The following is a 24,686-nucleotide window of genomic DNA, read 5'->3' on the forward strand; positions in this document are numbered from 1 at the left end:
ATTTTCAGATGCTCATTCTCTGATGAGTAACAAAAGTTTTCGCCCACTAACCCGGTATTTTCTTTTTAAAAACCATGTATATTTGAGGAGTGCCAGATGTGAATATAAATTTTTTTCCATTTCTTAGATTTTTTGACACATATGTGCATTTGAATTTTCAAGCCTGTGAGCGTTCTTAATGTTTACATTATCTGATTAATGAAATAATTTTTCTAATCTTCTTTGTATTTCCACATGACACATTATGCATACATAGTGACCACAGAAGAACTTTAAAACAATAAAAACATATGTTTGTGCCTTGATGAGCAGAAGTATCGTATGTTACCAATAGTTAACTTACCTAATTTTAAATATTATTTCCTCTCATACCTTAAAATTTAAAATAGACAGGGAAAAAAAGTTATCCATGGCACCTTGCCCTTTTTTGAGGATATTTCTATACCGAACAACAAGAACAAAAATAAATAAATGAATACGTAATGATGAAACAAAACAGCACTAAACCATCCATCAAAGCATTCTTGGAATTCCACTTTTCGGTGATTCGATAGAATCTATCACTGAAGTCATGCTCTTAAAAGGCAATGAGTAAGTTGCGCTGGTCACAGAATTGTGTTTTGATTCTTGTAGATTAGCTAGAAGTAATAAGATCTGTCCAAACAGCAACTTCCTACGTTCAATATTAACGAAGATAAAGTACCCCTCCCCTTAAAAAGTACCCTTTAAGAAGTCGGGTTTTTGACGTTATTCACCGTGGTAGTGACACTAATCATAAACGAAGTGTGGAGAACTGACTAACTGACTGCCTTGCCTCTTCGTGTCGAGTGCGTTACCGCCTGATAAGGGATCCTTTGTTTGGGAGTCTTTGTTTGGACATATCTAACTACTTTCAGCTAATCTACAAGAATCAAGAATCAAAATACGATTCTGTGACCAGCGCAACTGACCCACTAAATTTATTAAATCAGAAAATCAAATTTCAGACTGCAGCTCAGCTGAGGAGAAATAACTTTAAGTTACTTACATTTAGACGATCAAACAGATCATCTCCTTTTTTCTTGTTTTCTACGAAAAGTTGCAAATTTCGGAACACCTTCTTCTCAACAGGCACAAAATTGTGATACCTAATGGAATCTTTACCAGGGAAGTCAAATTCCACAACATACTTGTCCTCTGAAAAAAAATTAAAGAAGGCAAATTACAAACTTCATTTAATTCGTCATTGGCTGAATTAAGTTATTTAATAAAAACTTTCATTCACCAGATACAAGTGTAAGAGATGAACCGCATTTGGATAAATGGGACAATTTCTGCAGGCTAGTTATTGAAATTGATGGACAATGATGGCAATTGATGGAATTGATGGAGAGAAGGGGAAAATGGAGGGATCCTATTAGTGGAAATGAGTGCTTGCAATGGACGAAATATGTAAGTGAAAGACTAACTAACGACAACCCTGGAGAGAACCTATATTTCATCCATCATTTACCCCCTTAGTCTATCAGGCAGATCTGAGTTTGACGGTTTGCCGATGTTGTTGCATAGAGGCTTTCCAGTACAACTTCCCAGACTCCTTTATACGGCCGATTTTTATTCATTCAGCCGATCGGAATAAGCCCGGGCCTTTTCCGATCCACTACTGTAATTGAGAGCGTCTTCACACCGGCCCAGGCCGATCACAATCGGTCCAAAATCGGAATGTGCCTGTAACATATCAATTTCAATGATAATGAATCACTCCATTTTCCCTTCGTCCATTCCTTTGTCCATCAATTTCAATGATCAGCTTCCTGGCTCATTGTACTCTTTTACATACAACGCCCAAAGAAATTTGACACAACTTACTATTTTCACCTTTCTCTGGGCTCTCTAGAGACACAAAAGCTTTCCCCAGCAAAATTATTTTAATGCTTTCTGAGTGTACCATAACGAGAGTCTCTAAAAATCAAAAGGCTCAATTCTTCGAAAGCTTGCAAAGAAGTCATTCAGAAAATGGAAAATGGTACAAGATTGCCAAAAATTCAATTTAGTTTTCTTCCCACAGTCCTCCTCACTTGCCTTTCCAATATGTATGTTTGCCCATTCAGTAAGTACCTCATTTTAAGGGTTCAAACGATATTATGACCATAAAAATTTTCAGCGAGGCTTCGTTTAAGGCCTGCGCATGCTTTAATTAAAAGACAGTATGGGTAAATAATTCCTAGGCTCTTGATTAAATTTTGAATGCATGGTCATTTCTTTCTTTGCATTTGTGCACAGTGTGAGTCTCTGTTTCAGGAACCTCATCAGTTTGGTGATTATTAAATTTTGCCTAAAGGTTCTTAAAGAACTTCTTATACTTTTGCAATGGGGCAGTGTGATGATATACTTCCAAAGCCTATAATTCAACTTTAAACGATAGATCCATGATACATTGCCCGGCACTGCTGCTTTGATGCACAGTCTTAGCCTCTGCACAAGGAATTCCACCAGTCTTTTTCCTTAAATGCACTGAGTTCCACTGTGCACTTGAACCACTGTTACACAATGGGTTCTATGATCACAAAACTGAGCTGGTGGAAAACTCAAACAGAAATCCAGTAAAAATTTACCTCCATATGTTTCATGCAGTTTGATGTGCTCGACACGTAAAGAGCAACAACCTACTGTGTCAGCTTGATCTTCATCTTTTTCATTACCAGCTCTCAACGCCAACTACAAAATTAAACAGTTCTCGAGATTAGAAGGGACAAAGAGGAATGAATAGTAGAAAGCAATCTTGATTGTCAAACATGGGCAAACTAACAGAAATGAACTCTAGTATTGATTTTCTGCAAATGAGCTTTACTAATAATGTTTATTTCCGGCATTTTTGAGAACTTGAGAGTCCAGGGAGATCACAAGAATTTTTCCTGATGTTTTAGAACACTATGAACGCACAAAACATGAGCTCAAAGTTGCGTATTTTGAGCTCCCATTAAAACGCGCATTGGCGTGACACTAAAAATGGCCGCTGTGAGCGCCTGCCGAAGAATGGCCACACTGGCAGACTTCTCTCTGCCGCGTCCTATAACCCGCACGCGAGCCGGCGTGATATCCTATAGTCTTTGTGCAGACTATAGAACACGGCAGAGGTACGTCGCCTAATGTGTCCATTCTCCGCCATGCATTCACGGCAGCCACATTTAGTGTAACACTGACGCGCGTTTAAATAGGAGCTCAAAATACACAACTTTGAGCTCGTTTTTCGTGGGATAATATTGTTCAGAAAAATCAAGGGAAATTCCTGTGAACTCTAGTTCTCAAAAATGCATTCTTGCCGATTTTTCCAGCATATCCAGATCCATCCAGTTAGTGATAAAAAGTTCCACGGTACATTTACTGAAGTTGTGAAAAAAGTTACGCGGAACAGTTATATTTGTGGTAAGAAAAAGATCCGGATTTGCCTAAAATTCAGTGATGCCGAGCTGCTTCAGCAGCGTTTCCAAAGAAAATGCGCCAGCATCCGGGATGCCGGCGCAAAATAGCTCTAGCAGTGCACAGTCATAACAACGTTGCTGAGTTTGCAAGTTACAATTTTTTCGCGACGATTCAAAGGGAAAGTTGTGAGGTCGAAATTGTTCCTTGGTTTCACCCATCATTATTTAATAAAATTCAAGGATGAGTCTCATAATTAAATGAGTTTCAAGTATTTTTACGCCTTTCTTCAAAAATCAAGAATTTTCAAACACATGAAAATGAGAGAAAAAATTCAAGGATATTCAAGGACTTTTCAAGGCTGCACGACCCCTATGCAGGCTAGCTGCACGTGTCAGGTATCTAAATTATTGGTGCAAACCTCAGATGAAAGAATACCTACTTTATCAATGAAATAAAGGGCAACAGCTCTTTGCCGTATCCTCATTTCTTTGGATTTCCAATCGGCAATATATTGCTCCCTGATTCCCTCCACTGATTTTGCTAATTTTCGAGCAGTTTCATACTTCTGCCAATCTTTTTCCCCCTTCAGCTTTGAAGAGGGATTTAGCATCACATACTTCACTTGACCTTGCACATTTTCGGTCCAGCTGGCAAGCCATGTAACCTGCAACAGGGCAACAAGTTACTCACATTAAAAACTAAAAAAATAAAAAATTCATATGATTTGGCAGGCTTGGTACTTGGTTTCTACAGAGACGTGTTGTGCGAATCCCTATCACATTCAAGGACCCATTTTGGAGGAGGGAGGGGTTAAGAGAAATGAACAATTTTTTTTTTTTTTTTTTTTTTGTTTTGTTTTGTTTTGTGGCTTCTATTCCTTTGTATTGTTAACAAAATTAGTATTTTCAATAATTTTTCCATTCTTTGTTGCTCATCTGACAATTCTAGGCCTCTTGATTCTTTTCCAAGGTGAATGATTTTTTTCAGCTTAGAAACACAAACGCAAGCATTCTTCTGATTAGACTAGAATTGTTTTACTGAGATCCATGAGAATGAGAGGTATGAATGGAGCTTCAACCAAAGCCTTATTTCATTGGCTGAATGAAATTTTCTGCAGGCTGTCTACTATAAGTGCCTGGAAAAAAATTTGTACTTTTACAGCACTCTTTTAGTGCTTTCTAAAAAAATTCATCAAAACTCTGCAATTTTACAGTACCTCCAGGTAATGAAAAATTCGCGCACAATGAGTAAGTTAAGTCATATTTTAATTGTGTCATTCGAAAGCAGTAAGTAACTGAAGCTTACAGTTTTCTTCCTAATTATTATTGATGACTGCAATCAGGAGGAAAATTGACTTGAAAGTGCCAAAAATTAGGGTGGCCTAATCGACCCCAAAGAATCGAATGAAAATATTTTCAGCCCCCCAAAATGGACCCTTGGGGGGTTTTGGGGGGAACCCCCCCCCCGTTTCTCGCAATTTTCAAATGGGAAGGGTATGTTTTGACTTTGGATTCGGAATCTACGGTAAAAAATAAGAACACTTTGTTCTTTGCACTTTTTTCCTAAACCCCCATTTTTTGGAGTTATGGGGCATTTTTGGGGCAATTTTCAATTCGACGCTGTAAGCCGCCAAATCATCCAAATTTCAAAATCTAAAAATCTCCTGAGAGGAGAGGTCAATACCTTTTTATTGATGTGCCACATGACCCCTGTTGCTCCAAAATTTTGGGGGCCACGACCCTCCAAAAATTTTGGGGCTTTGGAGGGCCATGAGTCGAAAATTTCGAAAGGCAAGGGTATGTTTTGACTTCAGGTTTGGATTCTACGCGAAAAGTTACGTAGAATTGATATGGCGCATGGCCTGTTTGCTCAAATTTTTTTTACCCCTTATTTTGTCCAAGAATACACGGCTTCTTATGGGGAAATGGGGTTCTTCAGTAATTTGGAGCAAACAGGCCATTTGCCATATCAATTCTACGTAACTTTTCGCGTAGAATCCAAATCTGAAGTCAAAACATACCCTTGCCTTTCGAAATTTTCGACTCATGGCCCTCCAAAGCCTCAAAATTTTTGGAGGGTCGTGGCCCCCAAAATTTTGGAGCAACAGGGGTCATGTGGCACATCAATAAAAAGGTATTGACCTCTCCTCTCAGGAGATTTTTAGATTTTGAAATTTGGATGATTTGGCCGCTTACAGCGTCGAATTGAAAATTGCCCCAAAAATGCCCCATAACTCCAAAAAATGGGGGTTTAGGGAAAAAGTGCAAGGAACAAAATGTTCTTATTTTTTACCTTAGATTCCGAATCCAAAGTCAAAACATACCCTTCCCATTTGAAAATTGCGAGAAACGGGGGGGCTCTTCCCCAAAACCCCCCCAAGGGACCATTTTGGGGGGCTGAAAATATTTTCATTCGATTCTTTGGGGTCGATTTGCCCTGTGAAAGTTTTGGTCCCGAAGCTTAATTCTCCGCCGTTTTCGAGAAAAATATGGTGGACGGGTGGTCTGGATCACCCTGTATGTTTCTGAGTGTTTTCAGGTCGCTGATCACGAGTTTAAGGTCAATTTTGCCTTGTCGTTAGCTACAAAATGGTAAATAGGCGAAAATAGCAAATTCACACTCAATACGGGATAATTGATTTGAAAACTTGTCTCAGTGTTTCAACTCTAAAAATGTTGAGAAATTTAATATTTCCTCATCAAGGAAGATCAATTATTCTACTAAAATTAATTTTGCAATGGTTTTTTTAAGGGGGGAGGTGTCACATTACATAACTTCAAGGAGAATTCAATCAACACGATCTGGTTAGAGAACCAACTCCTGGAATGTTGCAGTTCAAGAAATAGCAGTATGGACATAAAATAAAAGGGTGTCGCTCTGATTATACCACTTCGACCATGAGCAGAAAAGAAGGTGATAAACTTCGAGACCCATTGATTTTTGAATTCGAGCGCAACATTCGCTTTAGAGTGTTGTAACATATTTTGTTTGCCTAAAACTGGCAAAAGTTATTAGTTTCTACATCATACCTAGGATAAGTACAAACTAGAAATAACCGTTTGAAAAGTGTCGGAGGGTGGCAAAATAGGTGTTTTTAGCCATTTACCAGGAAAATTGTGTGAAGTTAACGTAAAATAGCGCTATGTCCAAGGGTTTGTCAAGAGCTTTCGACTGAAAATAAAGATATGATTGAAACATGGTAAACCTTAGAAATAACTTGAATTTTCGGATTCCACCCTTAGAACGGTGTTTCTTTGCCTATGGTGGCTATGCAGCTCCATTAGAAACACCACTTTACTGTGATAAGTGAGGAAACATATAGAACCGCAGAAAGACGGCATTAGAAACACCACTTTACTGTGATAAGTGAGGAAACATATAGAACCGCAGAAAGACGGCCTGCACGCTCGCCTTTGGAAGCTTATCATTTCTTTATTACTCGTCCAATCATCATGATATTTGGCCGAAATACTCTCCAGAGTATGCAGTGTCGACCATTAGTGCTATTTTTCATTCATTCAAAAACTCATTTATTCCAATTAATACTGCCTAGATCAGGCCATGGAACCAATGTGCGGCGTCGCATTGGCGGTGTGTTACTGTTGGTTAATTGAAGGTTATGTAGGTTTTTTGTGATTTCAACCCATTAATCTTAATTCCTTAAACTTTTAAATTTGAATGCGATACAGATTCATTAAGGATCTGAAAACTTCACACAGAACTCAATTAAGTAGCCTGAAACGAAAAATCAAGATGTCAAAAACGACAGCTTGGTGGCAGTAGGCAGGTAGGCTTCGCCGCCGCCATCTTCCCGTTTATGACACATAGTTTCGAAGATTCATGGCAGTAACCAAAAAAACAGTTCAAAACTGTTTTTGAGGATCCTTAAAAAGGAAGCATTACATCTCTGCGGAGGTAATTATTTTTGCAATTTTACAGTGCGCATCGTTATCTGCCATGATAGCGAAGGGAGCAGTAAGTGCATTTCTGTGTGAGCCATGGTTAGCACATGTTTTAATGTGTCTCAAGGTTCATCCTAGCATGGACTTACTGCTCTCTTCGCTTCACGGCAATTTTTCTTGTACCGAAAACTGTACGAATCGACTATTTGCAGGCAAATCTCTCCCTATCTTAACGGGAGGCAAAAATGACGTAGCCAAAAAATCAAAGCTCATTAGTGGGCCTGAAGAAAAACTGACGGCACAATTGCCATCAAAGCGGGCAAATACTGCACTGAGAATCAATGCGCAAGGGATCGTGTACTTTCCAAGCTGTTCTGAAACACATGCATGGCAGATAGCAAAAAACTCCAGGCCTTTCAGCAGAATTTCTGTGTTTTATCAGTGCTTTCAGACCGCCTTGAATAAATCAGTACTATTTTCGGATTTTTCACACCAGTAGACACTCTTACAAAAAGCTTTGCTTTGATTTTGAGAAAACCCATAAATCACAAGGCCCAAGATCTGGGCTTTATGGGAGGAGCGGGTGTGGGAGGCTTAAAACATTGATTTTTTCGTAAATAGAGGTCCTAAAATCTAATAAAGGTCTGCACCATAAGCCTCTGAAAAAATGTTGTGTCTCCATTAATTTGATGAGATGTGCTTGACGGGGGCTCACTTTAAGGGTAAAGAGTTGATCCACAGAGCCTCACAAACCACAACTTGCTAGCTTTTTTTATAGCTCAAAATGAGGATCAATGCTTAACTTTTAGGACAGTCTGTGTAAAATAAGTCTTTACCTACACCTAGGCATTTGGTTATTGTAACCTCCTAAGGTACTTCATACACGGATGCAAACTACGCAACTCAAAAAATATTTAAAAAAAAATAAGACTGAGGTTTTGTGTGGATTAAAAATGGTTAATGTGATGCTACACTAAAAAAAAAAAAAAAAAAAAAAAAAAAAAAAAAAACAGGATGCTCCTTGTAATTTTGATGTGTCTGACTATAGACCCTTATAAACTATGAGCTGTTACAAACGACTAGAAAAAAGAACACACCTTTCTTTACATCTAAAAACTAAAAATAGTAAAAACCAAAACATCAATTGCTTTTTAGAGACAGAGGACTTCCTAACTCGATTGGAGTTTTCTTTATTATGTAAAAGTATGAAGTGAGTTCAGCTCATTGTGCCTGGTGATTATTTAGTGCTTAGTGTGAATTGGGAACTTCCTTTGAGGAGAAATAACGAACGAAGGTAAGAAAAAGGAAAAAAACCTAGGGGGTACTTACAGTATTATCATGTCTAATTTCCTTCCATTTGTGTCCCTCTGGCGGTTTAGGGAATTTGGAGTCTTTGCTGCAATTGATTAGCACGTCCTCAGGCTGTACCCTCAATTTCAGTTTACCCATTTTTGGGTGTTGACCTCTGCCACGGAATAATCCGGGAGGTTCAATTTTGAAATTTCCTATCTTTTCTTTATGGCCATCGATGGTACAGAAACCATACTCTTTCTGAAGAGCTTCATTCTCCTCCTTGATAGCCTGGGGAAAACCAAAAGCACTGTGACAGTATTTTGGAGGAATTATTTTCGACACAAAATTTAAAAATTAAACAACATCTCATTCAATTTTAACAAAAGATACAATAAGCATTTAAGATGCATAAAGGAAACATTGAAATAGCTGGAAGCATCATATCCAGCTTAGCAAGTTCTGATTTCTTACAAATAGAAACACCGAAAACTGCACTGTACTGGAGAAACACACACCAAAAGTATACTTAGAGATGGGATTTTCATTTCACAAGGGGAAATTTCATTTAGCTGAGAAGTGAAATTTCAAAGTTTTGTGAGGGGTTGCATACTGGAGGATTCAATGAAAAACTTCAAATTTGATTCTTCATTGATATTTCTTTTCAAAAGTTCTAAATTCAAATTTTGCTGTTTCAATGATTTTCAGGGCGTGCTGAGTCCATGACAGAGATTTTGACATAGAATAGTCACATTTCATTGTGTTCATTTGATGAAATTCAGGAATTTTGCATCTTATAAAAAAACTGCAGGAGTGAGTTCCAACTTAAAAGGTTTTAATTCTATTTTTCCTCTCTTATTTTTCAATTTTCAACTTGGCTGAGCCGCATCCTTTGTTACGCACCTCTAAACCACTCCTTGCTCTCTGACTGCATGTTGTACTTTGATGGCGTACCAAAATTTAACTTTCAGGGTATCAAATGATAACAGCTTTTACAGTAGTAACACTTGATACTTTCAGATTTGAATATTACAGTTGGAGATTCTAGCATATTTCCCATTGGCCGAAATCACTAATTAATACCAAATAACAATGGAAATCTGATACAACGACCCTCTAGGGACCGGCCTGATTTGGTCATTATAACCGATGCACAAATACACTGAGTTTATGGGAAGTCAATTACGAGTACGACCAGATCGCGTGTCGTTATGACCAATATGTCGTTATAAGCGATGTTGTACTATACGATTTCCACTGTAGAACCAAAACTGGGTGCAGCAGGCAACCAAATGATCACAAGGAAAAAACCGAACAATATAAAAATGCGTTAGAGCGTCTAAGAGATAACTATTGGCAAGATGTTGATGTTGTAATGTTGCCATAGTTGTGAATAAAATAGATAAAAATGAACAAACCTTCTTTTCTTCTTTGCTCATTGCTTTGCGTTCTTCTGACTTCTGTTGAAAGTACCTATGTATCCTTGTAAAATCACATTTTTTTAGATTAGTGATGGTGTTCTTTTCTTCGTGCGTCATGACACTTTGCCAGTCTTTGAAGAAATTCTTATTGAAAGCTTCCATTGTGGTATATTCATGCTCAATCATTCTAGCATAAAAGGTTGCCACTTCTTCTGCATCTTGGGACAATTCCATTGGCTCACCTAAAAGATCACATTAAATATTAACAGAACGATATAAAGGGTTTGCTAAAATTATCATCAGCAATGGAATTTAACTTCTAGCAATAATTATTTTTTCAGTCAATCTCGCAAGCTTCAATTTTCAATGTTCTGGAATACCTCCCTTTTCCCAAACCTCCTACTTTCGATGGTCCTAAAGCTTAGTTCCTTAAGATAGCATTTTAAAGTAGATTAATTTACAACACTGTGTTCTCAGAGAACCACTTTGAAAATTTCATTTTTGGAGATAACAGTAAAAAAACGATCAGGAAAAAACAAAATGGGTGATCAACATTTTACCAAATACATTTAAGATGTGACATTAGACTCATTGCAGAGGTTTATTGACCTTTGTCCTTTCAAATTTTGGCATTAAATGACTTCCTTTAGAGTAGCAACCATTATTATAAACAAGCTACCAGAAGTTGGCTGACCATCATGGAGCACAAATTTCAAAAATAGGTCCAATATTTGCGCTTCAATCGTGTCTAATTATTCTTCAAGTTTCAGCCCATACAGCCAAAGGATTCAAAACCTGCGGCCTAAAAACGAAACCGTAAGCCAACTTCATGCTCCAATACCGTTTTTCAATCATTTTCAGAGAATCTTTGATGGTAACAATTGTGCTTTGCATTACATATTTGGTATATAATAGTTCTTTCAATATCAGAAGAGATTTTTGAGATCCGTGCAACTGTCCTCCCACCTGAGTCAAATTGCCAGTTATGGTAAGCCAACTTAACGCCCAAAAAACTTTTTTTTTTAACTTCTGCAGAGAACTATTGTTGCAAACAATTGTGCTGCGTGGCTAGCATTTAGTGCTTCAATAGTTCTTTCAATATTCGAAGAGATTTTTGAAGTCCGTAGAACCGTCCTCTTGCCATAGCCAAAAAACTTCCAAGCTAGTCTTGAGGTAAAACAATCTAAAAACAAACTGTATGAAAATTGTCGGAAACAATTGTGCTTTGAGGCAAATATTAAGTGGTTCAACTGTGCTTTTAATATCCAAGGGGATTTTTGAAATGCGTAAGTATGTACGGTATTTTGACTCTAACAGGAGAACAGTTGAACAGATTTTGAAAATCTCTTCGGATATTGAATAAACTAAATATGTAATGCAAAGCACGATTGTTTCCAGCAAAGGTTCTCAGGAAATAATCGAAAAACGGTTTTAGGACTTACTACTTCGTTTTTAGGATCCAGGTTTTGAACCACTAATTGAACCAACTGAAGCACTATATTGGACCTATTTTTGGAATTTGTGCTCCATTTTGGTCAGCCAGCCTCATGGCACTTAATAAATAGGTGACTGTTAGCATTAGATTCCTTTATCAGGGTTAGTCAGGATTGCCACAGAACTGAGAGACTGAATATCCCCGATTTCCCTGACACATGTTGGTAAAATTCCCTGACAGTTGAAGATCTGCCAGATAATTAAAAAGACATAATTTTAAATTGTTTTCAGGCAAAAATTTGTTGTTCGAAATGTTAAACCCATTCTTGATAGTGAATAAGAGAAGCTTAACTGTTTTTCCCTGACACTATTGTCATTTTCCCTGACATTTCCCAGTATTCCCTGATTTTGACAACCCTGCTAGTTGAGAAATGGCAATGGCAAACATGACAACTGCAAACGAATCTTACAAGGGGACCTTACACTCATGCCTCCTTAAAATCGATCTCCATTTGACCAACTAGGAGTTCATGAAAATTCATTGGACACGTCTTTCAGCTTTTTTGCCAATGCCCCCCAGAAATGGGTAAAATTGACCCCGGTTGTGGCATCTTTTTCAGGGTGCGCAACGACGTAAATGACTGTGTGACGCGCCGTGCGCATATGATAGGTTTGTTTGCGGCGTCACTACTATGACCCCTTGTGGTGTGATGGACAGCAGTGACTACTAGCACCCCTCTGGTCCCGGGTTCGATTCCTGCCCTCTCTTTTTTTTACGTTTCCTTCGAATGCTTTCTGTCTCCCTCCCATCCTGTTTTGTTACTTGATATTACATATGTTACCTATTTTTTGTACAATTATCATTGATATGTCACTTTTTATGTGAGCGCTTTTTATGTCCTTTTCCCTCTTTTAGGCGTTCCGGTAACAATTGAAAATTTGTCCCATAATCAAGGAACATTTTAAAAAGTTACAAAAATAAATTTAAAAATGCACGTGTAAATACTTTTGCTCTTTGTTGCATTCCTTTAAATTCGAAGTCCCAGAAAATTGTTCGTACTTCCACTTCCAACTTCAGCACTAGGTGGAGTTATTTATTTACTTCTATTAGATGTAGGGCATATTATCGATCGTTCTGACAGCCCCCCCCCCCTCCCCCCAATATTGATTCTGTTGAATCTTTAACTGACACATTTGAGCTGTGATTTTGAGAGATTGCTTCAGCATGTGCATACATTTGCATTTATTTTCGAAAGTTTTATAAATATTCCTTGATTATGAGACAAATAAATTTCAATTGTTACCAGGATGTCTGAAAGGAGGACAAAAATCACACACATAAAAAGTGACATATTCATGATAATAGTACAAACAAGGAAGTAACTTATATGCAATCAATTAACAGAACAGGATGGGACAGATAGAGAAAGCATTTGAAAAAAAAGATGAAAAAATATGAAGACAAGAATCGAACCATGGACCTGTGGGGAGCGAATCGTCACTGCTGTCCACTACACCACGAGTCATGATAGAGGCGCCGCAAACAAACCTATCATAGGCTCACGGCGCATCACACAGTCACTGATGTCGTTGCACACCCCAAAAAAGGTGCCACAACTGGGGTCAATTTTACCCATTTCTGGGGGGCATTGGCAAAAATGCTGAAAGACGTGTCCAATGGATTTTCATAAAATACTATTTGGCCAAACGGCGATCGATTTTGAGGAGGCATGAGGGTAAGGTTCCTTAGTTAGTCTGTCGTTTCGGTCAATTTTCAGCTCTCTAATCTGTGGAGAAAATTTTCCTACCCTTCATGGAGGTGAAAATGATAAATTTTAAAGATGAAACGTTGAAACTTGCTAATAACTTACCGTCATAGTAAAACTTCACATCTTTAGGCAAGCGTTCATAGGGAGGCGCAAAAATGGGACCTTTGTGTTCCAGGAAACTCCATTTCACGCCCTCAGGTTTCTTTTCCTCCTCCCACCTGGTTCCAAAACATTCGTAGGTCTTTTAATTCAGAGAGATTAAAACTGATGACTCAAAATTAAAAATACAGGGGAATCTTGATAAATTGGATTTTTCCTCAGAACCTGTCAGTTTCTTCAAACACAAAACACAGTGGTTTTGGGATAAATTACAACATTGTATTTCACCAAGGCTACTAATTTTCTTACCTCAAACTTATTTCATAATCTTGTCATTTTTGTCTTGTATTTTGCTTTTAAATAGGTCTGACAGACATGAAAAGTTCCTGATAAAATTAGTAGGCTGTGAATGCTTGCTGTTTCAGCAAATCAAAGGAAAGAGAGGTCTGGCAACGTGAGCAACCTGAGACTAGAACAGCCCTTATTCCTCACCTGTCAGGTGGCTATGTTGCCGATGAAGTTACCTATTTAGCATAAAAATCAAGTTTTGTTCTGTCATTTTTTAGATAGTACAAAAATTGCTTTATCATGTTACATTGAAATTCAGAAAGAACTGCATAGAGGAGTCTGCCAAATTCGATCATCAACTAACCGCTTTTCGTTGAATTACAAAAACAAACTTGAGAGAGCTCAAGCAGAACAAAGAATGGTGGTGCCACCATAGCAGTGTACCTGAAAACAATTTATTTTAAATTTGACGACTTTCAAACTCTTTCCGGAGAAATTCCTGACATTAATTACCAAAAATTTTTGTAGAGATCTTTTCACTGCAAATGATAGGCTACAATTTTCAGGATCTCTTAATTGGCAAAAATCTAAGGCTCCACCAAATTCCATTCAAATTGGATTTCAACTTCTAAACAAATCCTTTGTTGCTCATTTAATGTGAACTTACCTGATTTCGTTTGTGCTCAAGTTTGAAAGGGCACTCCAAAGGTCTTAGATTCTGTTCAGACAATGAGGCCGGAGAAATTTTTCTTATTTGGCTCAAGATAAGAACTTCAGATGGCCGATTATTGAAGTTAATAGACAAAGTGATAAAAGAAGACGAAGGAAAAATAGAGCGACCCTCTTGGTGAAATCGGGTGGTTGCAATGGACAAAGGAGGTAAGTAATAGACTAACCAACAGCAACTCATGAGGGCCCTAATAATTAGTCCATTATTTCCCTCTTTGTCTTAAATGACCAACCATTTCAATCAAAAGGTCTTTCCACTTTCTTGGTGTCTTCTCTATCTACCACATTGTCTATTGATTTTGATAATTAGTCCGCAGAATACTCCTATGATTGCCTTTTAGAGCTTATCTAATATTGGAAACACTGTGTTATGTTAGAAAATGATAGACCGAGAGCTCATGACGATTCGTTCAACCGGAATAATATAAATTTGCCACCCACCTCATTCGAAGCGGATTTTGGTGTGTAAAAAGAAATGGGCGGTCTGGCAGGTCAAACCGGTTGCAATAAGAAAGTTTTAGGCCCCTAAAAAGCCCAAAAATTGCTCGGATTTTGACCGGAAACATATACACTTGATATTGGGCTCATTTAACGCGGAAAACCTTCCTGATTAAGGATCAGTCGGTCTGGCAGCCGAAATCGGTTGCTTAAGGGCCGCCAGACCGGTTCAAAGTTGGAAAAAAAGTGCTCGAATTTCAACCGGAAACATATACATTTGATATTGGGCTCATTTAACGCGGAAAACCTTCCTGATTAAGGATCAGTCGGTCTGGCAGCCGAAATCGGTTGCTTAAGGGCCGCCAGACCGAACTTTCTCCGGAAATTCTTGATTAATTATATATATATAAGGTGGCCCAGACCTACTATTCCAGGCCTTTTTTCAAGGAAAACTGGTTTTGATGTTTTGAGAAGTGGTCAGTGGAGTAGGGAATGGACCAAAAAGAATCCAAATTTCGTATATTCAGGACCCCCCACGACTCTTTAGGGGGTATTTTTGGGGGGCCCCCCTTGTAACTAAAAATTGCGTTGAAAAACGTGGTCATTTAAGTTCAATAAGAATGGAGTCCACGCAAAAGTTCAATAAGTATGGAGTAAAAGAATATTCCGTCTCTCAATTTTCAATCAAATTAAAGACCCTCCAAAGAGAGAGGGGGGGGGGGGGGCTGCGGCTGGTGTTACCGTGCATGAGCTCCCCACGATGAACACCAGTTTTCTTTCAAGTGAACTAACATCCCTGGAAAAGCTGCAATTCTGAGTTATCATAGGGTAACTTTTCATGAAAAACACGATATTTTAGGTTTAAAAGGCCTAAGAGGACTCCCCAAGGCCATGCGGGGAAAGGGCGCACTGCGCAAGCCCCGTTTGTCCTCTCCATGTCAAAAGCCTAACCTTAACTGTTCAAGAGAAACACGCATGTTGAGGTTTAAGATTCTCAAAGGGCTTCCCACAGTAGGATGTGTCTTCTTCGCAAAAGTTTCAAATAGTCCCGCTCCACCGGGTTTTCCTGGTAATGCCTGGCATTAGGATCGTCTACTAAAAATTAGAACTTGATTGGACAATTTTTGGACCTACCGGTACACTTAAAACGCAATGTCTGCACTAAAAACAGCATTAATCATCGTTAGTTTATCGGTCGTTGTAGACTTTTTAGCTTGTTCTGTTTATTTTTTCTATTTACGTGAATCCGCAGCAAAAGTCTCTAGCATACGGGCTGGTGTCATTGGTATTTACGTGTTAAATATGTCTCATAAGATGAGAGAGGAAGATCCTCTCAGGGGAGGATATTGTGTCAAATCTTTCCGTAAACTCATCTTTTTTGATAAAAAGTATTATCTTAAAGAGATAAAGATTATGATAATATCATGCTCCTGCTCTGTTCTATATTATGTAAAACAAGTTTCACACTAAGGACAACTCTTGTGGTATTAAGTGCGGAAATTGCATTTTAGGTGTGCCTCAGCCCACCGCGTGAGAGGGCGATTGCTATTCCGAGACCAAATATGTTTCAATATTTTTGAGCTCCGCAAAAATTAGTGACACGTATAAGACCATGATGTTTCTTCAGACTTTTAATTCGCCAATAGGGAGGGCAAACTTCGAAAAAATGGATGTCTGCTGTTAAAATCCGGTTTTTGAGGTCATTTCATCCCGCCGTTCGAGTGGTATGTAATCATTTAAGACCAGATACGAGTATCTTAAAATATTTTACTCTGCACCGGAGTTAAATGATGGAAAATAATGGGTGTCGATAGTATCTACAGCTTCCACGTAAACACTTGTCCAATCGGCAAAGACCGTAAGAATGCGGGTTCCTCAAATTAAAGCGCGAGAACTTTCCCCCGTTTGCGGCATCATGTGACCTTGCTGTGAGGGACTCCAATTTTTTGACAGTCTTTCACATTCAATAATACCGATCCAGGGGATGCTGCTTAAGAAATTCCAATATTCACCCTGCTGTCCTTAGATAAGAGCCATACCCTACCAAGATCCATCCATATAGGTCAGTCATTGCGCAGATTTCCCCGCTCGGGGTAAGCCCCTTTCCATTGGCTCGTGACGTCAGCATTACTGCCGCGAAAACCAGAAAAGTCGGAAACAATGCTTTTCTTATGGGAGAGAGCAAATTTTTCTTAATGAATCATTTAAATTTCTTACTTTTAAATCCTTTGAAACTTTCTGTGTGTCGAAAAGAACGTTTAGACATTAGCATTCAGGGTTTCGATTTTGCCGAATTTGTGTTCTTTCATTTTTACAGTTTACTCTGCATCAGCCATTTTTACACGCGAATCTATACCACTAGATGGCTTGTTACATCGCTGACTTCAAAAATCATTTAAAAATATAAAAACGCAAATTCAGCTGAATTGAAACCCTTGACGCTAATTTCTAAACGTTCCTTTCGACACTCAGAAAGCTTCAAAGAATTTAAAAGTAAGAAATTTAAATGATTCATTAAGAAAAATTTGTTCTCTCCCATAAGAAAAGCATTGTTTCCGACATTTCTGGTTTTCGCGGCAGTAATGCTGACGTCATGCGCAGAAGATTCTCATTTGGGTTTCGGGAATGACTGACCTATATGGATGGATCTTGTACCCTACTGCAGGGACGTCATCTCAGGCTGGTCATACAGACCAATAGGTCGACTTAATAGTATCATGAGAGGCACATAAACCCACGATTAAATACTACCCAAATTTGTTTTCGATTTTTCGCTTTATTGTAAACTTAGGAAAATATAAAAAGATACTTTGTAGTCGTTCCGATCAAGAAGAGGAGATTGGAGAAGAGAGAAAAAATCGCAAGAACTCCCCATTTTCGGCAATTTTCACCGCCATACCGGTACAGAACCAGCTGAGAAAAAAAGTTCAGTCGTGTGAACGGTGTTCGCACGACCGTGTTCACCGGCAGTATTTTTCGGTTCATGTAACCGCTCTCTTGGTTCTGGTAACCGCATCCTCAGTTCATGCAACCGAGTTTTTTCGTTAGTTCTGTTCGGTGTGGGTGCTCGGTTGCATGAACGGAGGATACGGTTCTCAGGACCGGGAGGGCTACAGCACCGAACAATACGGCCGATATTGAACACCGTACGTTTGGTTCATATGACCGACGTTTTTCACTCAGCTAGTTTTGGTTTTTTGCTTTATTCATTTGTTTATCTATTTTTTTTTTTTAAATCTTTGGACCTATGGGTCCAAATTTGCATTTAAAGTGCATCGGTAGGTCCAAAAATTGTCCAATCAGGTTCCGATTTTTAGTAGGCGATCCTGATGCCAGGCATCACCAGGAAAACCCGGTGGAGCGGGACTATTTGAAACTTTTGCGAAGAAGACACATCCTACTGTGGGAAGCCCTTTGAGAATCTTAAACCTCAACATGCGTGTTTCTCTTGAACAGTTAAGGTTAGGCTTTTGACATGGAGAGGACAAACGGGGCTTGCGCAGTGCGCCCTTTCCCCGCATGGCCTTGGGGAGTCCTCTTAGGCCTTTTAAACCTAAAATATCGTGTTTTTCATGAAAAGTTACCCTATGATAACTCAGAATTGCAGCTTTTCCAGGGATGTTAGTTCACTTGAAAGAAAACTGGTGTTCATCGTGGGGAGCTCATGCACGGTAACACCAGCCGCAGCCCCCCCCCCCCCCCTCTCTCTTTGGAGGGTCTTTAATTTGATTGAAAATTGAGAGACGGAATATTCTTTTACTCCATACTTATTGAACTTTTGCGTGGACTCCATTCTTATTGAACTTAAATGACCACGTTTTTCAACGCAATTTTTAGTTACAAGGGGGGCCCCCCAAAAATACCCCCTAAAGAGTCGTGGGGGGTCCTGAATATACGAAATTTGGATTCTTTTTGGTCCATTCCCTACTCCACTGACCACTTCTCAAAACATCAAAACCAGTTTTCCTTGAAAAAAGGCCTGGAATAGTAGGTCTGGGCCACCTTATATATATATAATTAATCAAGAATTTCCGGAGAAAGTTCGGTCTGGCGGCCCTTAAGCAACCGATTTCGGCTGCCAGACCGACTGATCCTTAATCAGGAAGGTTTTCCGCGTTAAATGAGCCCAATATCAAGTGTATATGTTTCCGGTCAAAATCCGAGCAATTTTTGGGCTTTTTAGGGGCCTAAAACTTTCTTATTGCAACCGGTTTGACCTGCCAGACCGCCCATTTCTTTTTACACACCAAAATCCGCTTCGAATGAGGTGGGTGGCAAATTTATATTATTCCGGTTGAACGAATCGTCATGAGCTCTCGGTCTATGAGTATAAAATGAGTATGATGATAGGCAATACTACATTTTAAAGGCAATACAACAGCTTTTAATTCCATCTGAGTGTTGGGCAAATATCCCCATGTGTTCATGAAATATCCACAAAAAAGCAATTTATTCAGTCTTTTAGAGGGGGCAGGATTAAGTTAGAGGGCACTGGAGTCCAGTCCCAAAGCAGCAAATTTTGGCAATGGGCAAATTTCGGAATTCGAAAAGTTGGAAGTTGATTTAGTTACTGTGTGAGGAAGGGAAAAATGCAAACAGAGAGGGAGCAAAACGATAGGATGAGCAAAAAAAGGACTAAGAGAGGGAATTTATGCGAGTGACAAAGCTGCCGCCCCCCGTCCCAGCTTGGAGCAACTGGTTGATTGTTCATTGAAGAGATGAAATGTGCAGGTTGAAACTTGTGCATAGAATGGGCTAGACAAATCAGCAAAAGCATGCCTCGCCCATCTCGGCCTCCCCCTTTGACACCTATCAGCGAAAATCTCCAAAGAAGTTGCAGTCTGCCTGTGCTTTAGCAAATGATTATCACTACAAATTTGGAGAAGCTTTACCCCAAACTTTGGGTCGCACGAAAAATATACCTCACGACTGCATCCGCAAATTGCACAGGTGAACGATCAAGGTCTGCCTTGAATCGCATTAAAAGGTTCTGTCGATCATCAATGACTCAGAAGAATCTCAACAACACCGCAATTTTAAACACCAAGGCTGATCCAGTGGTTGATTTGGACTTCGATTCTTTGATGGATTCTTTTTCAAAGCTTAAAACACGTAGAAAAGCTATCTAACCCGACCATGCGAAAATACATTGTAAGTAATACATTGAGCTACACTAGCTTCAACTTTTTCTCCACATTTTCTTTTTTCCTCATGCATCCATTTCATTTGGTATTTTTGCGCCACTTTTAGAAGCAGGTACGCGCATGCGCCCACGCGGCGCAGGAGGGAGGAACCATAATGAGAAGGCAAGGCTTGTTGGCGTGCAGGGAGGGGAGAAAGGGGTTATTTTTGGCAATATAGAGGCAAAATATTGCCGGCCTAAGGCCCTAGGGGTGGCAAAAACTAAATCCGGCCCTGCTTATAGAACAAGGAGAAATGACAAACCATTTCCAAACTTCGGTTTCCTCTTCCTCTTTCTTTTTCCTGCCTCCTTTTTGGGGACTAGGCGTTTCTTTCTTAATATTCTTTTCTTTCTTGACAGGCTTCTTCTTTGCCTAAACAAAACAAAAACAAAATCCAATTGAAATGAGACACTCAAAAATTGAAAGTTAAGGAATTGCACTTCTGAACTTTAAACTTAAGGGTATTCACGTTAGGGATGATAAGACTTGACTAAACCATGATGATTGCTACTGCCAGTCACGGAGCTTGGAGAGACTAGGCAATTTGAGACCAAATACATGGATTCTTTCAACCCTTGCTGAGTTGTGTGGTGCAAAGACAAATTTTTCACATCATCTTGTAAAATTTCCAAAAGCTAGTGTTAATCATTCAAGACTGACTTGAATAGCAACCAAAATAGCATCCACTTGACTTAAAAAAAATTCTCCCCATGGGGATATTTCTTACTTATTGTCAACTGTTTCAACCAAATTATCTCAAGAGTAGGGGTAGGCAACTATGAATAATATCTCACTTTAGATCTCACAAGGGAAGGCTATCGACTGTCCTCCTCAGTTCGGGTTCTTTGGCAGGTAGTTAGAATAGGGAAATATAAGAACCCATACAGGATGATCCAAAAGTCCCTTCCACCCCCTCTAACTTTTTACCTAATTGAGGTAAAGATTTGAAACTTGGGGGATATTCCTAGGTCAAAGGGAGCTACTTTTTGGCCCCCCTAAAATTTTCAGGGGACCCCCCTTGGGGGGGCAACGGCCCCCAACTTTTAATTTTCAAATGGGAAGACCCCCTTTGTCATAGCTCGTTCCAAAGAACATAAAAAAAGAAAACTTTTCGCGCAAACCCGAAGTCAATATCTCAAACCGTTTAAAAATAGCGGCCAGTTAAAGTTCAAAATGGCCGAAAATTCACACCGGTTATTTGTCGATGGATTTGCACGAAAATCGGTATGTACGGGTATTTTGACACGAGAAAAACGAATTTGACGTTAGATTTTCAAAAACAACCAAAATTTCCAAAATGGCCGCCGGTTAAAGTTTAAAATGGCCGAAAATTGTCACCTCGGTTTTTTACTGATGGGTTTGCCTAAAACTTGGAATTTGAGAGTATTTTGGCATAAGATAAACAAATTTTAACTTAGATTTCTAAAAAAAATCAATTTTTGGTCATTTTGAACTTTAACCGGCGGCCATTTTGGAAATTTCGGTTTTTTTTTTTTTAAAATCTAACGTCAAATTAGTTTTTCTCGTGTCAAAATACCCCTACAAACCGATTTTCGCGCAAATCCATCGACAAATAACCGGTGTGAATTTTCGGCCATTTTGAACTTTAAGCGGCCGCCGCACTATGGTCCACAGACTGGATTTAACGGAACTTTATTCGAAAATGCACTGCACCACCATAAAAGGTGTTGGATCTTATGATTTTTGGGTCGCTGATTTCATTTTACATCTTAGTTAAGCAAAATATTAACATCCTGACCGAGAAACTTAACTTCAAATGTAATTTCTGGCGCTTTTAAGATTGAAGATTTTTTCCACCCTATTTTGACATGTATAAAAATAATAACAAAAATGTCTCTCGGTCGAGATAAGGTTACTCTTGTGTATTTTTAGGCGGTAAATCCGAATATGACCTCCGTTTTTGTCCATTACCCTTCAATTTTCGGAAAAACCAATTTTACCCGGAAAAGCTCGTTCTCCAAGGAAAATTGAATTTTCCGGGATAATGAGGGGTGATAGGAAAAATCTAAGGCCATATTCGGGTTTAGCAAGTTAGAATGCGTAAGAATCGATGTATCGCACATCGAAATCATTTTTAAAATGTATTTTTAACACACTTAGAGTCCGGAAAAGGTTTTACCCAAAAGGCTCGGGAAAATCGGCATTATCGGAGAACTGGAGGGTGATAAAAAAACCTAGGTCATATTCGTATTTAGCAGCTTAAAATACATAACAGAATCTCTTTACCGCGGGTCCAGTATAATTTATCAACATGAATTGCAATTATGGCAAAAATACGTCAAATTTGCTCATTTTCCCGGGAAAAAGTCGCTTTTTCGGAAAAATGAGAGGTTATAAGAAAAAACCAAGGTCATCTTCGGACTCAGTAGATCAAAATATATCGGAATACTTTCATTTTGTACCGATAAAAAATTTAACAGTCGCAAAAACGCCAAAAATGCATGGAATATTCCACATTTTGATGCACGGAGGTGCACTCCAAAATAATTCATCTCGACCATTAGGCGACAAAAGGCGACATTTAAATTGGCCTCATTTTAAACTTAAGGATATGTAGAACAAGATTTTTCAATTCGCAAAGCATTAACTAGAATTAAAAAAAAGTTGGAGCTTCCTAAAAATTACGAATTTCACTGATTTCTATCATTTTTTGGCGTATGTTTGCAGCGTTAAAAAGCATACAAATTTCAGTTCAAAATTAATGAAACTGGGTGAAAAGGAAGTCACTTGCCACCAGGTGGAACCATGTTGCCCAAAAATTTACATAGATGATGCGTAACTCGGTAAAATAAACACCTTGTAACGCACCACCGAATGCGGCCCACAATCAGCTAATGAAGACCTGTCGCGCGCTCTGTTGTTAGGGTCCGTCACAATCTTATAAATCATTATTAGACGATGAAAACTTAGGTGACGATCCATGGGAGTATGGATAATAAAACTGTAGTGCCAAACTTTAATTTTTCCCACCTTCAAAATTTGACTAAAGTTCCGTTAAATAGGGTCTGTGGACCATAGTGCGCCGTTTTGAAACGGTTTGAGATATTGACTTTGGGTTTGCGCGAAAAGTTTTCTTTTTTTATGCTCTTTCAAACGAGCTATCACAAAGGGGGTCTTCCCATTTGAAAATTAAAAGTTGGGGGCCGTTGCCCTCCCAAGAGGGGCCCCCCTGAAAATTTTAGGGGGGCCAAAAAGTAGCTCCCTTTGACCTAGGAATATCCCCCAAGTTTCAAATCTTTACCTCAATTAGGTAAAAAGTTAGAGGGGGTGGAAGGGACTTTTAGATCACCCTGTATTTTTTTTCTCTCATGTCCAACCGTTTTTGAGTCCTACATTTTTAAAGTTGCTGTTATTAAGCACTAGTCACATGCTCAAGTTTAGCTTACTGTGAGTGCACCGTATCAGAAGACATGTGAGCTGGTTGGCCTAGTGGTAGCGCTCCCGACTCCGACTCTGGTGATCTAGGGGTCGTGGTCACTGTGCAGGGTTCTTTGCAACTTCTTTTCACTAAGTGAAGTTCTATTTTTTCTTATTGGGGATGTAATACACTGTAGTCTACATTGAAAAGATATTAGAACAAAGGGAAATTTGATGGTCACTCAATAATTTTACAAATGAGGCGGATGGCAAATTTATATTAAAATATAGTTATAAAGTAATAAATAATATAAAACATATTATAAATAATAATAAATATATAAAGTTAAATGAATTGCCATGAGCTCTCGGTCTATTAGTGTCCCACCTAGATTTTGATTTGAGCGATTGTGAACAGCTAACAGAATATAAAGCTGAATTTCACTGTGAGGTGTACATAAAACCAGCACACTAATTTATTGAAATATTCGTGCAGGTAAACTTGAATATTAATTTATTTTGAATTTTGACTTACAGATTTAAAATCTTCTTCTTCAGAGTTGTTTCCAGCTTTTTTCCTCTTCTTTGTTGGCTCCTTTTTTACTTTTTTCCGTATACTCAGTGGCACATCTTCCTCTGACAACTCATCATCATCTTCAACTTTCCTCTTGTTTGCAAAAGGTGCTCTTTCTGACTGTGAACATAAATTAAGAAAAAATATAATTAAACTTGCACCTTTATGGATTTCAATTTTTGAAACATGAGTTTAAAGTTTTTTAAAACATGATTTTATTTGAAATCTAAAAAATTATTAATTTTACCTCTTAAATGGTAACAATATAAAAATTCTTATATGTTGATAAATTTCGAGACATTAAACTCTTTCTAACTGTTAATTAACCCTGATACAAAAGGTAAAAGATTGTCATCTTTACTTATATTACTTATTATTTACGCTACAGCTGTAGTCCAGGCTGGAGTTTAACAGCTTGGTATTCAGTGATTATCTGACAATTCAACTTTGAATTGGACTGAGTTAAGCAGAAAGGAACCAACCCACATTTTGGAAAAAATTGAGTTATGAGTGGTTTTGAACTCAACCACTGCTCTACTATCCATCACCAAAAATTCAAAGTTTTTGTTGGAGCAAATTTTGCAGAAATTGAACTTGAAGTTTATCTTTTACATTGAGTCTTATGCAGGAGCCAAACTTTCAACCTCTTTTTCTCGGTTCGATCCTGATGTGGCTTGGTTCCTTTCTGTTTAACTCCGTCCAATTGTTACTATGAGCCCAATTTCTCGGTAAATGAATTAAAAGAGCCTCGCCAAGAGGGGTGTTTCTTCACCCCTTCT

General features: G+C 38.6%; 1 protein-coding gene across 4 annotated transcripts in view; it reads right to left on the minus strand.

Annotated features, from left to right (window-relative positions):
- Top1 (DNA topoisomerase 1) overlaps nucleotides 1-24,686 on the minus strand; it is a 61,239-nt gene that overhangs the window by 11,492 nt on the left and 25,061 nt on the right. For all 4 annotated transcript variants that reach the window (XM_072306364.1, XM_072306365.1, XM_072306366.1 and 1 more), the window contains 8 exons: nucleotides 23,869-24,027; nucleotides 20,218-20,327; nucleotides 13,321-13,436; nucleotides 10,013-10,257; nucleotides 8,634-8,885; nucleotides 3,842-4,066; nucleotides 2,595-2,697; nucleotides 1,028-1,176 (listed from right to left, as the gene is read on the minus strand). In XM_072306364.1, coding sequence (XP_072162465.1) covers nucleotides 1,028-1,176; nucleotides 2,595-2,697; nucleotides 3,842-4,066; nucleotides 8,634-8,885; nucleotides 10,013-10,257; nucleotides 13,321-13,436; nucleotides 20,218-20,327; nucleotides 23,869-24,027 — 1,359 coding nt within the window. The remainder of the gene's footprint in view (nucleotides 1-1,027; nucleotides 1,177-2,594; nucleotides 2,698-3,841; nucleotides 4,067-8,633; nucleotides 8,886-10,012; nucleotides 10,258-13,320; nucleotides 13,437-20,217; nucleotides 20,328-23,868; nucleotides 24,028-24,686) is intronic.

This window comes from Bemisia tabaci, chromosome 1 (genome assembly GCF_918797505.1).
Source record: "Bemisia tabaci chromosome 1, PGI_BMITA_v3".
Taxonomy (NCBI): Eukaryota; Metazoa; Arthropoda; class Insecta; order Hemiptera; family Aleyrodidae; genus Bemisia; species Bemisia tabaci.